At 41.7% G+C, this 16,357-nt stretch overlaps 1 protein-coding gene across 1 annotated transcript in view; it reads left to right on the plus strand.

The window, feature by feature from the left end:
* The first annotated feature begins 227 nt into the window (after positions 1–227).
* LOC125246781 (NACHT, LRR and PYD domains-containing protein 3-like) overlaps positions 228–16,357 on the plus strand; it is an 82,324-nt gene continuing 66,194 nt past the window's right edge. The window contains 3 exon segments of the mRNA XM_048157812.1: positions 228–381; positions 12,391–12,501; positions 13,317–13,427. Of these exon segments, the coding sequence (XP_048013769.1) occupies positions 329–381; positions 12,391–12,501; positions 13,317–13,427 (275 nt within the window). The 5' untranslated portion in view covers positions 228–328.

The following is a 16,357-nucleotide window of genomic DNA, read 5'->3' on the forward strand; positions in this document are numbered from 1 at the left end:
TGTTTCCAGAATGATCAAATGAAATATTCCTTTAGTGTTCACCTAACTAAGACACATTTTCATCGTTCAGAGAATATTTAGAAATAATGTTTTCATAACTTAGTATAAGACACTCTTAGAGCACATGTTGTTCACTGGGATATGTGCTGAAATGAACACACTGTAAATTACTTGTAATTAAAGCATCTGCTAAATGCAGAAATGTAATATTAATATAATGTTCCCAGTGTTTCCATATACAGGGAAGATGTCAGACTCTGAGACGAGGAAGAGGAAGAGATCTTCATCTCCAGATCCCAGCTGTGTGTCTCTGAAGAGTGATTGATCCATGATAATTCCTCCTGTTAACTTCAGTAATGGAGCAGTGACCTCTGACCCCAGGTGAGACACTGTCCTGTACTGGAGACTGTAGACTGACTTATACAAAAGCAAGAGATCATTTGTGATGTGATCTGTGAAAACCATCACATGGTGAAATTTTACCCATCACTGGTTTCAAATTATGAAAGTGAAATAAAAAGAAGTTATAGAAGTTTAGGTTTATGAAAATGTAAAAATATAATTGTTTATATTTTATAATAATATTTTACAAAGCATGTTTTACTCTTAAACTGAAAGAAAATAAAAGCCAAATATGTCAACATTCCAAATTTTAGGTTGAAATATTTAAAAAAAAAAAGAGCTTTCAGTAAGATTTTGTTTGGGCGCAGTACCAAACCTTTTCACTAGATGATACGCAAGCTCCATATCTGACCATTTAAAGGTGCCCAAGAATGCTTTTTCACAAAATGTAATATAAGTCTAAGGTGTCCCCTGAATGTGTCTGTGAAGTTTCAGCTCAAAATACCCCATAGATTGTTTTTAAATTAATTTTTTTAACTGCCTATTTTGGGGCATCATTAACTATACACTGATTTTTTCAGCGCCGCCCCTTTAAATCGTGTGCTCCCTGCCTCATGAGCTCTCGACTATATTACAGTGCATTTACAAAGTTCACACAGCTAATATAACCCTAAAAATGGATCTTTACAAGATGTTTGTCATGCATGCTGTGTGCATACATCGAATCATGTGACTAAAGTATTTATTTTGATGTTTACATTTTATTCTCGATGAGTTTGAAGCTGTGCTCTGTGGCTAACGGCTAATGCTACACTGTTGGAGAGATTTATAAAGAATGAAGTTGTGTTTATGAATTATACAGACTGCAAGTGTTTAATAATGAAAATAGCGACGGCTCTTGTCTCCGTGAATACAGTAAGAAACGATGGTAACTTTAACCACATTTAACAGTACATTAGCAACATGCTAACGAAACAATTAGAAAGACAATTCACAAATATCACTAAAAATATCATGTTATCATGGATCATGTCAGTTATTATTGCTCCATCTGCCATTTTTCGCTGTTGTTCTTGCTTGCTTACCTGTCTGTGCACAGATCCAGACATTAATACTGCCTTTCCTTGTCTAATGCTCGAACATGGGCTGGCATATATGCAAATATTGAGGGCGTACATATTAATGATCCCGACAGTTATGTAACAGTCAGTGTTATGTTGAGATCCGTGTGTTTTCCGGAAGTCTTTTAAACAAATGAGATTTATATAAGAAGGAGGAAACAATGAAGTTTGAAACTCAATGTATATCATTTCCATGTACTGAACTCTTGTTATTCAACTATGCCAAGATAAATTAAATTTTTCATTTGAGGGCACCTTTAAGGCGCCTCCATTAATTTGAGTGATCCGAACCATATAATTCCATATTTTCCTAGATTTTATGAAGTAGACATCTATTCAGAAGTAGTATGGTCAGTTTGTCAGTATTTGATCTGAATTTAACCTTTAATAAACACAGAATGAGAACATGTGTGTTCATTACAGCTCCGTTGTTCTCACAATAACATTATATTAGCGTGCTGTAGTTTATAGAGGACTGGTGGGAAATTTGCACTAATACACCTTCATTTTATATGTTATGTGGTTTATTTTGACAAGTGAACTGTCTTTGTAGTGTTAAAAGGAAAAGCTATGGCTGATATTTCTCCTCATGTCTGCTGGGTGTGTTCTTAAACAGTAACGTTACAGAAGGACAGTCTTGCCACTATAAATGACTGCTTTTCTGCACGCAACAGGCAATTTTTGCCAAAATGTTTTCAGAGATGATAGACAAGATGTTTTAGAATAATCAATTAATGAAAACCCAATTTTGACAAAAAAATGACATTCAACCTATTTTTTGACTTTACTGAAAACATTCCATTGAGACCTCCGACGGGTTTTCCCCGGTTGCATCACATTTGATATAATTGTTAACTACAGTGTTAAGATGTATATGAATTTATTATTATTAATTAGGGGCCAAGCCCCGAAGGGGCTGTAGCCCCTATTGTAATTGTACGTTTTCCCTTTTATTATTATTATTCTTCCTCCCGAATGGGAGTCTATGGCAGCCCTATCAACGGAACATGAGAAAATGATGAAATTTGGCACAGTTGTAGAGATGCTCATGAATAGTGATTGGACCAAATTTGGAGTCTCTAGAACCAACTCTATAGCGCCACCACCAGTTCAAAATTTCAACATTCTAACGGTTTTAACATTTGAACTCTTTGTCATAGAAAAATTAAATTTAGTTCATCTGATTCGTCTCTTCATGCTGATGCTATTCAACTTCTTACATTAAGTCTCCACCCATTACAGTAGCGGCCATTTTGAAAAGTACAGTATTTGTTTTTTTCGCTTCTCCTCCTTCAAAATTTGTCCAATTTTGTCCAGACTTTGATCAGGTGATCTTTGGTCTGAGCCGCACAGAAATGACTGAACAGATTTTTTTTATTCATCTTTGTTCAAAAGTTATGATGTCACGAAGTTAACGAGGTTGACCCGAAATTGCTATAGAGGCTGTATCTCGGCCAAACTTTGAGCAATCGAAACAAAAATTGGTACCCTTGATCAAGACCATGATCTAAGGTTCCATGCCGAATTTGGGAACAGCGCCACCTACAGGTCATGAGATATGAAAAATGGCTATTTTGGCCAATTACTTTTGAACACTTTATTAGAAAATCAAGATCTTGGTGTCTATGGATTCCTTGGGCCATGCCGAATCCGGGGATATTGAATTTGTCAACATCGGATGAAAAGCATGTCCGCCATTTTGAATTTTGTCATAAATTGCAATAACTTTTAAACAATTTGACATATCATCACAAAATTTGGTACATATGACCATCAGAGTGTCCTGAAGGTACATGAGAAGTTTCAGCACAGCGCCACCTAGTGTTCCACAGATATAATGTTTTTTGCAAAATTGCTTATAACTTTTGAAAACATTATCCAAAATTTGTCTGCTTTATGTCATTTTATTCCCTGGCTTATGCCGATTCCGACAATGTGTCATTTGTCATTTTCCTTAAATGTACCTGTCTGCCATATTGAATTAAATCAAAAACAGTTTTTTCGCTACTCCTCCTACAAATTTTGGTCAATTTTGTCCAAAATCAGCTCAGATGATCTTTGGACCGAGCCGCACAGAAATGACTGAACGGATTTTTGATATTCACTACCATTCCCAAGATATTCATCTCTGAATGTGACCTTGCTTGTGTTTGTTGTCTTATACTAGTTAGCTTAGCACAGTAATTGCTTAGCATGCTAAACTATTGCTATTCTTTCTAATGTGGTCTTCAGTCAACAGGTTAACCAAAACTTAGTTGGCATTAAATAACTTTGCATACTAATATGGTTAACATGCTATGAAGCTTTTTTTTTTGTGAACTCTTTCTCACACTGAAACCTCTGCTTAGCATACTGATGAACTTGCATGGCTGATTAGCTCAATGTGTTACGCCACGGATCCCGAATGCTCTGCATCGTGGGTTCGAAACTCAGTGTGACACATGCCCAGACCGCATGAGGTACTGTGGCAGGAAAAGATGCAGAACTTGTGTCTGTTCTAGGCATTCTGCCTAAAACTGGTCTAATCTGAAGCTATCACATGCAATTCCTTTATGTCCAAATTCGTAGTTATTCTTCTTCCCCCTGTATGGTAATCAATGAACCATAAGAAGGAAAATTATCAAATTTGGCATGCTTGTAGTGATAGTAATTAAAAGTAATTTGACCAACTTTGGAGTATCTAGGACTAAGTCTATAGCGCCACCACCAGTTCAAATATTCACTTTTGTAAAGGTTATAACTTTTGAACCCTTTGTTCCAGAAAAATGAATGTCAATACAACTGATTCCTCTCTTCATACTGATCACATTCAATATCTTACATTAAGTCTCCACCCAGTACAGTAGTGGCCATTTTGAAAAGTACAGTATTCCGTTTTTTCGCTACTCCTCCTTCAAAATTTGTCCAATTTTGTCCAAACTTTGATCAGGTGATCTTTGGTCTGAGCCGCACAGAAATGACTGAACAGATTTTTTTTATTCATCTTTGTTCAAAAGTTATGATGTCACGAAGTTAACGAGGTTGACCCAAAATTGCTATAGAGGCTGTATCTCGGCCAAACTTTGAGCAATCAAAACTAAAATTGGTACACTTGATCAAGACCATGATCTGAGGTTCCATGCCAAATTTGGGAACAGCGCCACCTACAGGTCATGAGATCTGAAAAATGGCTATTTTGGCCAATAACTTTTGAACACTTTATTAGAAAATCAAGATCTTGGTGTCTATGGATTCCCTGTGCCATGCCGAATCCGAGGATATCGAATTCGTCAACATCGGATGAACCACGTGTCCGCCATTTTGAATTTTGTCATAAATTGCAATAACTTTTAAACAATTTGACATATCTTCACACAAATTGGTATGTATGACCTTTAGAAGGTCCTGAAGGTACCTGAGAAGTTTCAACACAGCGCCACCTACTGTTCCACAGATGTAATGATTATTGCAAAACCACTTATAACTTTTGAAAACACTTTCCAAAATGTGTATGCTTTATGTCATTTTATTCCCTGGCTTATGCCGATTCCGACGATGTGTCATTTGTCATTTTCCTTAAATGTACCTGTCCGCCATATTGAAATAAATGGAAAACATTTTTTTCGCTACTCCTCCTACAATTTTTGTCCAATTTTGTCCAAAATCAGCTCAGGTGATCTTTGGACCGAGCCGCACAGAAATGACTGAATGGATTTTTGATATTCGCTACCATTCCCAAGATATTCATCTCTGAATGTGACCTTGCTTGTGTTTGTTGTCTTATGCTAGTTAGCTTAGCATGCTAATTGCTTAGCATGCTAACCAGTTGTCATTCTCTTTAATGTGGCTCTTCAGTTATCAAGTTAACCATGAGCTTCATTAGCATTAAGTTAGCTTAGCATGCTAATATGGTTAGCATGCTAAGTAATGCTTTTTTTGTGAATTCTTTGTTAGACTAAAAGGTTTCTTCCACAGTCTGTTGAATGTGCATCCTCAAGTAGCTCAATGTGTAAAGCCAGTTATCTGAAGAGCCCTGTATCCGAAGTTAGTGGGTTTGAATCCCAGGTGGAGCGGTTTTATAAAAATAGTGTGTTTTGATTCCTTTACTGCCTCTTGGATTAGAAATAAATGCTTTTTGTTTCATGCTGTGTTCATTTTCATCTAAGCTTATGTACATTCTGAGTTCATTCTTGCCCGTAATTCTGAACCAGCTGTTTCATGTTTGTTCATTTTCTGCTGTTTTTCCTCTTCCTGCTCTGTATTGCACTACAGCATGATGAGCTGCAGAATGATCTAAACTAAAGTTATTAGGGGCCAAGCCCCGAAGGGGCTGTAGCCCCTATTGTAATTGTACGTTTTCCCTTTTATTAGGGGCCAAGCCCCGAAGGGGCTGTAGCCCCTATTGTATCTGTTAGTTTTCCCTTTTATTATTATTATTCTTCCTCCCGAATGGGAGTCTATGGCAGCCCTATCAACGGAACATGAGAAAATGTTGAAATTTGGCACAATTGTAGAGATGCTCATGAATAGTGATTGGACCTAATTTGGAGTCTCTAGATCCAACTCTATAGCGCCACCACCAGTTAAAAAATTCAACATTCTAAAGGTTATAACATTTGAACCATTTGTCCTAGAAAAATAAAATTTAGTACATCTGGTTTGACTCTTCATGCTGATGCTATTCAACATCGTACATTAAGTCTCCGCCCATTACAGTAGTGGCCATTTTGAAAAGTACAGTATTCAGTTTTTTCGCTACTCCTCCTTCAAATTTTGTCCAATTTTGTCCAATCTTTGATCAGATGATCTTTGGACCGAGCTGCATAGAAATGACTGAACAGAATTTTTTTCGCTATCGGTAAAATAAAAGTTATGATGTCATGAAGTTAACGAGGTCGACCCGAAATTGCTATAGAGGCTGTATCTCGGCCAAACTTTGAGCAATCGAAACAAAAATTGGTATGCTTCATCAGGACCATGATCTGAAGGACCATGCCAAAATTGGGAACAGCGCCACCTACAGTTCATGAGATCTGGAAAATAGATATTTTGGCCAATAACTTTTTAACACTTTGTCAGAAAATCAAGATCTTGGTGTCTATGGATTCCTTGGGCCATGCCGAATCCGAGGATATCGAATTTGTCAACATCGGATGAATCACGTGTCCGCCATTTTGAATTTTGTCATAAATTGCAATATCTTTTAAACAATTTGACATATCTTCACAAAAATTGGTACGTATGATCTTTAGAAGGTCCTGAAGGTATCTGAGAAGTTTCAAAACAGCGCCACCTACTGTTCCACAGATATAATGTTTTTTTGCAAAAACGCTTATAACTTTTGAAAACACTTTCCAAAATGTGTATGCTTTATGTCATTTTATTCCCTGGCTAATACCAATTCCAACGATGTGTCATTTGTCATTTTCCTTAAATGTACCTGTCCGCCATATTGAAATAAATGAAAAACAGTTTTTTCGCTACTCCTCCCACAAATTTTGTTCAATTTTGTACAAAATCGGCTCAGATGATCTTTGGACCGAGCCGCATAGAAATGACTGAATGGATTTTTTAATAATCACTACCGTTCCCGAGATATTCGTCTCTGAATGTGACCGTGCTTGTGTTTGTTATGTTATGCTAGATAGCTTAGCATGCTAATTGTTTAACATGCTAACCAGTTGTCATTCTTTTTAATGTGGCCCTTCAGCTATGAAGTTAAGCATGAGCTTCATTAGCATTAAGTTAGCTTAGCATGCTAATATGGTTAGCATGCTAAGTAATGCTTTTTTTGTAAATTCTTTCTTACACTAAAAGTTCTCTTCCACAGCCTGTTGAATGTGCATCTTCAAGTAGCTCAATGTGCAAAGCCAGATACCTGAAGAGCCCTATACCCAAAGATAGTGGGTTCGAATCCTGGGTGTAGCGGTTTTATGAAATTGTGTGTTTTGATACCTTTAACTGCCTCTTGGAATAGAAATAAATGCTTTTTGTTTCATGCTGTGTTCATTTTCATCTAAGCTTCTGTACATTCGGAGTTCATTCTCGCCCATAATTCTGAACCAGCTGTTTCATGTTTGTTCATTTTCTGCTGTTTTTCATCTTCCTGCTCTGTATTGCGCTACAGCATGATGAGCTGCAGAATGATCTAAAGTAGTTATTAAATATAACATTCAGTGCAGTTTTATAAAAATTCTCCATTTTGAGTTCATTTTCACATGAACTAATGAACTTCGGCAGTTGTGCCAACATTCACCTACACAGTGGTGCAAAGAGATGAAAAATGGACACTGGACTCGGAGGTCGTGGGTTCAAATCCTGTGTGGGGTGACTTTATACAATTGTGTGTAATGAGTCAATTTGATTCCTTTTTTTATCCAAATAAGCATTGTATTAATCTTTATTCCTCTTGAATTACATACATAAGTGTTTTTAGTTCATTGAGTGTTCATTCTCATCTGAACTTCTATTGATTTTCATTTAATTTCCACGTGTCCTTCTGAATCAGCTGTTTTGCATGTACATTCAATTTCTGCTGTTTTTGCTCTACCTGCTCCGTATTGCGCTACTGCCCCTTCTGGGGCTTGGCCCCGAATTGCTGCTTGCAGCTATATTTATTATTATTATTATTATTATTATTATTATATCTCAGTATCTTCAGGGGCCCGTTTCAATAAGGAGGTTCAACCAACTCTGAGTTAAAACTTGAACTCAGAGTTGACTTACCCTGAAATGGGAAATGGCAAGAGGTTGGGGCTGGCAGCAAGAATCAAAGTCGGGTCACAGGCAGTAGTTGAGACAGGTGGCAAGCAAACACAGATCAGAGTCCAGGCAGAAATCAGGGCAGGCGGCAGCGGTTCAAACAGTGATAATCAATAATAACAGAGTAGCAGTCCACAGAAATAATGCTCAGAAATGATCACCTTAGCAAATCAAGACTTTGCGACGTGAGAGCGTGTGAGCGTCTTAAATAGTGTGTGTGTGATGTGGTGCAGGTGCATGTGCAATCAGTCCCAGGAATGAGGGCCTATGGGAAATGAAGTCGGAATTGTAACCAGTCAATATTCGGGTGACGGCTCCCTCCGGTGGTCCGGAGGATGAGTCGAGGGAGCCACATTCATGACAGAGCCCCCACCCTGCGAGCGGCTCCAGACGCGAGGAGATGGACGCCGGGGTCTACCATGCGGCCGAGGGGCCGGCCTCTCCGGATGCGTCCGGTGGAATTCCTCCAACAAGGCGGGGTCCAGAACATCATCTGCATCGACCCACGATCGCTCCTCCGGTCCGTACCCCTCCCAATCGACCAGATATTGTAGCTTCCGACCCCGGCGCCTGGAATCGAGAAGATCCCGAACCTGATAGGCCTCCTCGCCCTCAATCAGGAGTGGTGGGGGATGACGGCCCTCGGTTCCCTCCGGCTCTCCTCCCTTTCCCCCGGAGGGTTTCAGCAGTGACACATGAAAAGTAGGAGAAACACGATAGTTAGCTGGTAAGTTCAAACGGAAAGACACTGGAGGGATTTGTTTAATGATTTGGAAAGGCCCTACAAACCTGGGACTGAGTTTCTTGCATGGAAGCCTTAACCAGTGGTCCCTGGTGGACAGCCAGACCCACTGACCGACTGTGTATTGGGGTGGAGCTCGCCGGTGTCGATCAGCCTGCTCCCTCTGCCTCCTGACAGCCCGCTGCAGGTGGTGGTGAGCTAGGTCCCACGTCTCCTCACTCCTCCGTAGCCAGTCGTTGATCGCAGGTAGCTCAGAAGATTCACCAGACCAGGGGAATAGTGGTGGTTGATAGCCCAGGAAGCATTGAAAAGGTGTAACGCCCTTGGAGGGCTTTCAGAGAGAATTTTGTGCATATTCTGCCCACATCAGGAAGCGACTCCATTCGGTTTGTCGGTGTTGGCAGTAGGTGTGTAGGAACCAGGAGAGTTCCTGGTTTAGGCGTTCCGTTTGCCCGTTAGACTCTGGATGGTACCCGGAGGTGAGACTGATGTTGATGTTGAGGTTTTTGAAGAAGGCGGCCCACACCCGGGAAGTGAATTGAGGTCCTCGATCTGAGACTATGTCCTCCGGGAGCCCATAGAGCCAAAACACGAAGTTGCAAAACACTTCGGCCGTTTCCAGGGCCGTGGGGTGTTTGGGGAGCGGAATGAGGCGGCATTCTTTGGAAAAGCAATAGACCACTGTGAGGATGCCCTGTGACGGAGGTAGATCTGTGACAAAGTCTATGGCAATGTGTGACGACGGCCGGTGTGGAATAGGTAGAGGTTGAAGTAGTCCAGCAGGTGCTTGGTGAGAAGGTTTGGAGGTTTGGTAGGCAGTGCAATTGAGTAAGAACTGAATTACGTCTTGTAGCATATTCTCCCACCAGAAGCGAATTTGCAGCAGATTATGAGTGGCGGTGATACCTGGGTGACCGGAATTGGGAAGGTCGTGGACGTGATGCAGGACTCTATCTCGTAAGGGTGCTGGAACATAGGTGCGATTGGGTGGACATGCAGCTGGAGGAGGGACTTGTTCGTTAGCTTGAGCGATTTCAGTCATTATATCCCACTGTACTGGTGCTAGGAGCATTGACTCAGGGATCACTGGTTCCTCTGTGTTTGCCTGTTGGATGGGTTCAGTTTGCCGGGATAAGGCATCGGCTTTGGTGTTTTTTGACCCTGATCTATACGTGACTGTGAACTGGTGTTGCGCTCCCTCCAACCAATGCCGCCACTCCTCTAATGCCGCCTTCATGACTAGTAATTCACGGTCCCCCACATCATAATTTCGTTCCGCGGCTGATAGTTTTCTGGAGTAGAAAGCACATGGCTACATTTTTTCGGGGTTACCTTGTCCTTGTGACAGAATCCTGCCGATGCCTGTGTTGGATGTGTCTACTTCTACAATGAACGGGCGTTCGGGGTCTGGGTGGCGGAGAATGGGTGCTGTTGTGAATCGTTCCTTTAATTCACTGAATGCTTGATCGGCTGCCGGGGACCAGGACAGCCGGAATGAGGTACGTTTGGTCATGGATGTAAGGGGTGCTGCCACACTGCTGAAGTTCCTTATGAACCACCTGTAGAAGTTAGCGAAGCCCAGGAAACGCTGCAATTCCTTCAGAGTGTGTGGTTTGGGCCATTCGAGCACAGCTTTTACTTTGCCATCATCCATGGCCACCCCGTCTTGGCTGATGACGTGCCCCAGAAAGGACGTAGATGTGCGATGAAATTCACATTTCACGGCTTTGGCGTATAACTGATGTTGGATGAGTCTCTGGAGAACCGCTCGAACGTGTTGGATGTGTTCTGAGAAGGAGTTTGAGTAAATGAGGATGTCATCGATGTACACTATGACCCAGCGATTCAGCATATCACGGAAGACGTCGTTGATGTAAGACTGGAACACTGCTGGACTGTTGGACAGGCCGAACGGCATCACGAGGGTCTCATAGATATCTGAGCTAGAGCTGCTGGATCGTTGTGCGGCAAAGTCTTCTGTAATGAAGGGTCAGTGGAGAGTGGATCCATTTGCAGTCTTTATTAAAATACAGCAAATGTAACAGGGCAAAGACAGTACCGTGGTCGGGGGCAGGCAAGAGGTTGGGGCTGGCAGCAAGAATCAAAGTCGGGTCACAGGCAGTAGTTGAGACAGGCGGCAAGCAAACACAGATCAGAGTCCAGGCAGAAATCAGGGCAGGCTGCAGCGGTTCAAACAGTGATAATCAGTCCAGGTAATAACAGAGTAGCAGTCCACAGAAATAATGCTCAGAAATGATCACCTTAGCAAATCAAGACTTCGCGACGTGTGAGAGCATGTGAGCGTCTTAAATAGTGTGTGTGTGATGTGGTGCAGGTGCATGTGCAATCAGTCCCAGGAATGAGGGCCTATGGGAAATGGAGTCCGAATTGTAACCAGTCAATATTCGGGTGACGGCTCCCTCCGGTGGTCCGGAGGATGAGTCGAGGGAGCCACATTCATGACACCGATATTACGATTCACCATGGCAACAGCACATGACAAAATGACGTCTGCATACTTCATCAATGCAAGTTTAATTCTTATCACTGTTATAATATCAAAGGTTTAAACTGGGAGAATGGTAAGTTATTGAACTAATATTCATTTTCATGGTATCCCACATGCAAAAAAAGAAGAAGAAAAATATAATTTAACAGGATGCAATAATAAGAGTGTAAATGATTTTATCATTATTAAACACTCATTACACAATTTACTTCCACTTTAAGTACATTTTCTTCATTTTTATTGAAAATAAATGCCTTTCTGATGTGATAAGGGAGAATGGCGAGCTCGGCAGAAGGTGGATTCGAACCCAGTCAATCGCATCACAAGTTAATTCTCCGTGCCTAACACACCACTGCAGCCACGAAAATGTGTTAATTTTAACCTGGTCTGACATTTAATTTGCTCTTAGTAATAGACACTCCAAATAATCTTGTTTTAAGATTATTTTTATTACCACACTGGCAGATATTGATAAATTTACTTAAGTAAAATGCACTTAATTTAGATCCCCCAGGAGACAAGACTAAATATCTTATATCATTTTCTTATATGCAAAATCCATCTTGATTTAAGAATTTTTCGATATTTGTACTTGAAATAGGACAAAAAATACTCAGTAAGAAAAGCATTTTTGCAGTGTGAATGAATGAGTGAACTATTTAAACATCACTTGCACTTTAAAAAAGTGAAGGAGACCAAAGGAAACTCTGGGTTTAAAGAAGTAAACCTGCTCCTGACCAGGTTAGGTTCACAGAGTAAGTTACAATGTTAACTGACTCTGAGTAGAAGTTACCTCTCTTTCAGAAACAGGCTTGACTTACCCTTCTTTCTCGGGTTTGACATACCTCCCATTCTGAAACAAAAAGAGTTTCCCTCTTTTCAGGGTTAACATACTCAGAGTTTTCACTGAACCTCCTTTCTGAAACGGGCCCCAGGTGGAGGAAGAGATCTTCATCTCCAGATCCCAGTTGTGTGTCTTTGAAGAGCAATCAATCCATGAATCCTCCTCTTAAATTCAGTGATGGACCAGGGACCTCTGACCCCAGGTGAGACACTGTCCTGTACTGGAGACAATAGACTGATTACAACAGCAAGAGATCATTTGTGATGTGATCTGTGAAAACCATCACATGGTGAAATTTTACCCATCACATTCCATTCTGACATCCAACGAGTTTTCCCAGGTTGCATCACATTTGAATTAATTATATTATGTTAAAGGTGCTTTAAGTGATGTCACACGTTTTTAGGCCAAAAAATTTTTTTTGTCACATACAGCAAACATCTTCTCACTATCCACTAGCTGCCTGTCCCCTGAACATACTGTAAAAAAACACGGTCGCTACAAGCGCCGAAAATAGCAATAAAAACAAACTGGTGCAGCCTGGACCACGAAACATAATAAACACGATCCAGCCAATAACCGACAAGAATGATTTGGGGGTGGAGTTTTGGGGTTAGTGCGCGTGCACAGGAAGGGGGTGTGTAGAAGAGAGAAGCATAAAGAGGGAAGTTCGAAAGTTCGAATGTGATCTTGATATGGCCGAAACACGACCAAAGAGACGACGTTCTAATGAACACCTGGAAAAGAAAAGGGAAAAGGAGAAGGAACGCGGAAAGTCCTGAATTTACATAGGAAAAGCCTTTGAAAGGTGGCGAGAACTCCGGCAGCAGAAGGGCTTCATAACTGTTTCAGGAAGCACGGAGGGGAGGAGGAGGAGGGAGGGTCTAGCTAGCCTCTGTTTTGTTTGACAACACTTCGAACGTCAACAGGAAGTTACTCCACCCAGGATCGCTTAGAGCACCTTTAACTACAGTGTAAAGATATATATGAATTATTATTATATCTGAGTATCTTCAGGTGGAGGAAGAGATCTTCATCTCCAGATCCCAGCTGTGTGTCTCTGAAGAGCAATCAATCCATGGATCCTCCTCTTAAATTCAGTGATGGACCAGTGACCTCTGACCCCAGGTGAGACACTGTCCTGTACTGGAGACAATAGCTGTGTCTCAATTAGGGCTGGACGATTAATCAAAAAGTAATCAAAACCAAAATTCAAAACATTTTATTTAAAAACATTCATACAACATTATTTACCCATGATCTTCATGAAGCAGTCTATGTAAATGTCTAAATAACACCACTTCAGATGGAGCTTCTGGGCCTCTTCTGCTGTGCAAACATGGATTGATGATTTCTTTTGATTGGTAACAGTCTGATTGGATCTTATTGTTGTAAGTGGATTTATTGTTTAACTTTTAAAAACAAATTTTGTATTTTAAGAAATTGACAAAATATGATCCATACTTTTAATAAGATTAGAAAAATTGCTCTTATAGTGGTACAAATGCCCCAGGAAATTAATTTAAAGGGGCAAATATCGCCCTGTAATGGCAAAGTTAAAGGATTAGTCCACTTTTACATAAACTTTTCCTGATAAATTTACTCACCCCCATGTCATCCAAGATGTTGTTCTTTCGTGAGTTGAAAAGAAATGAAGGTTTTTGATGAAAACATTCTGGGATTTTTCTCCTTATAGTGGATTTCAGTGGCTACCAACAGGTTGAAGGTCCAAATGTCAGTTTCAGTGCAGCTTCAAAGAGCTTTAAACGATACTAGACGAGTAATAAGGGTCTTATCTAGAGAAACGATCAGTCATTTTAGAAAAAAATACAACCGTTTATGCATTAAGCCTTCTTCATAACACTTATGCTGAACGTCCTACGCCTTCCCTATTCAACTTACGGAACGAACGCGCCACCAGTTTCGTTTTTTTCCATAAGTAGAATAGGGAAGGCGTAGGACATTCAGCATAAGCGTTATGAAGAATGCATAAACGGAAAGTACGTTCAAGGCGATATTTTGTTTATAAAGCATAAACGGTTGTATTTTTTTAGAAAATGGCCGATGGTTTCTCTAGATAAGACCCTTATTACTCATCTGGTATCGTTTAAAGCTCTTTGAAGCTGCACTGAAACTGTAATTTGGACCTTCAACCTGTTGGTAGCCATTGAAATCCACTATAAGGAGAAAAATCCTGGAATATTTTCCTCAAAAACCTTAATTTCTTTTCAACTGATGAAAGAAAGACATCTTGGATGACATGGGGGTGAGTAAATTTATCAGGAAAAGTTACCAACAGGTTGAAGGTCCAAATGTTTCGACAGTTATACAGTGTTAGAGGTGGTGCCATGCTCGGTGCGTCATCGACAGTTATATAGTGTTAGAGGCGGGGCTGTGCTCGGTGCATCATCGACAGTTATATAGTGTTAGGGGCGGTGCATTATCGACAGTTATATAGTGTTAGAGGCGGGGCTGTGCTCGGTGCATCATCGACAGTTATATAGTGTTAGAGGCGGGGCTGTGCTCGGTGCATCATCGACAGTTATATAGTGTTATGCTCGGTGCATTATCGACAGTTATATAGTGTTAGGGGCGGGGCTGTGCTTGGTGCATCATCGACAGTTATATAGTGTTAGAGGCGGGGCTGTGCTCGGTGCATCATCGACAGTTATATAGTGTTAGAGGCGGGGCTGTGCTCGGTGCATCATCGACAGTTATATAGTGTTATGCTCGGTGCATTATCGACAGTTATATAGTGTTAGGGGCGGGGCTGTGCTTGGTGCATCATCGACAGTTATATAGTGTTAGAGGCGGGGCCACGCTCGGTGCATTATCGACAGTTATATAGTGTTAGAGGCGGGGCCACGCTCGGTGCGTCATCGACAGTTATATAGTGTTAGAGGCGGGGCTGTGCTCGGTGCGTCATCGACAGTTATATAGTGTTAGAGGTGGGGCTGTTTTCGGTGCGTCATTGACAGTTATATAGTGTTAGGGGCGGGGCCACGCTTGGTGCGTCATCGACTGTTATATAGTGTTAGGGGTGGGGCTGTGCTCGGTGCGTCATCGACAGTTATATAGTGTTAGAGGTGGGGCTGTTTTCGGTGCGTCATCGACAGTTATATAGTGTTAGAGGCGGGGCCACGCTTGGTGCGTCATCGACAGTTATATAGTGTTAGAGGCGGGGCCACGCTTGGTGCGTCATCGACAGTTATATAGTGTTAGAGGCGGGGCCACGCTCGGTGCGTCATCGACAGTTATATAGTGTTAGAGGTGGTGCCACGCTCGGTGCGTCATCGACAGTTATATAGTGTTAGGGGTGGGGCTGTGCTCGGTGCGTCATCGACAGTTATATAGTGTTAGAGGCGGGGCCACGCTCGGTGCGTCATCGACAGTTATATAGTGTTAGGGGTGGGGCTGTTTTCGGTGCCTCATTGACAGTTATATAGTGTTAGAGGCGGGGCTATGCTCGGTGCGTCATCGACAGTTATATAGTCTTATGCTCGGTGCATCATCGACAGTTATATAGTGTTAGAGGCGGGGCTATGCTCGGTGCGTCATCGACAGTTATATAGTGTTATGCTCGGTGCATCATCGACAGTTATATAGTGTTAGGGGCGGGGCCGTGCTAGGTGCATCATCGACAGTTATGTAGTGTTAGGGGCGGGGCCACGCTCGGTGCATCATCGACAGTTATATAGTGTTAGAGGTGGGGCTGTGCTCGGTGCGTCATCGACAGTTATATAGTGTTAGGGGCGGGGCCACGCTCGGTGTGTCATCGACAGTTATATAGTGTTAGAGGCGGGGCTGTGCTCGGTGCGTCATCGACAGTTATATAGTGTTAGGGGCGGGGCCGTGCTAGGTGCATCATCGACAGTTATATAGTGTTAGAGGTGGGGCTGTTTTCGGTGCGTCATTGACAGTTATATAGTGTTAGGGGCGGGGCCACGCTCGGTGTGTCATCGACAGTTATATAGTGTTAGAGGCGGGGCCACGCTTGGTGCGTCATCGACAGTTATATAGTGTTAGGGGTGGGGCTGTGCTCGGTGCGTCATCGACAG

This window comes from Megalobrama amblycephala, linkage group LG15 (genome assembly GCF_018812025.1).
Source record: "Megalobrama amblycephala isolate DHTTF-2021 linkage group LG15, ASM1881202v1, whole genome shotgun sequence".
NCBI classification, from domain to species: Eukaryota; Metazoa; Chordata; class Actinopteri; order Cypriniformes; family Xenocyprididae; genus Megalobrama; species Megalobrama amblycephala.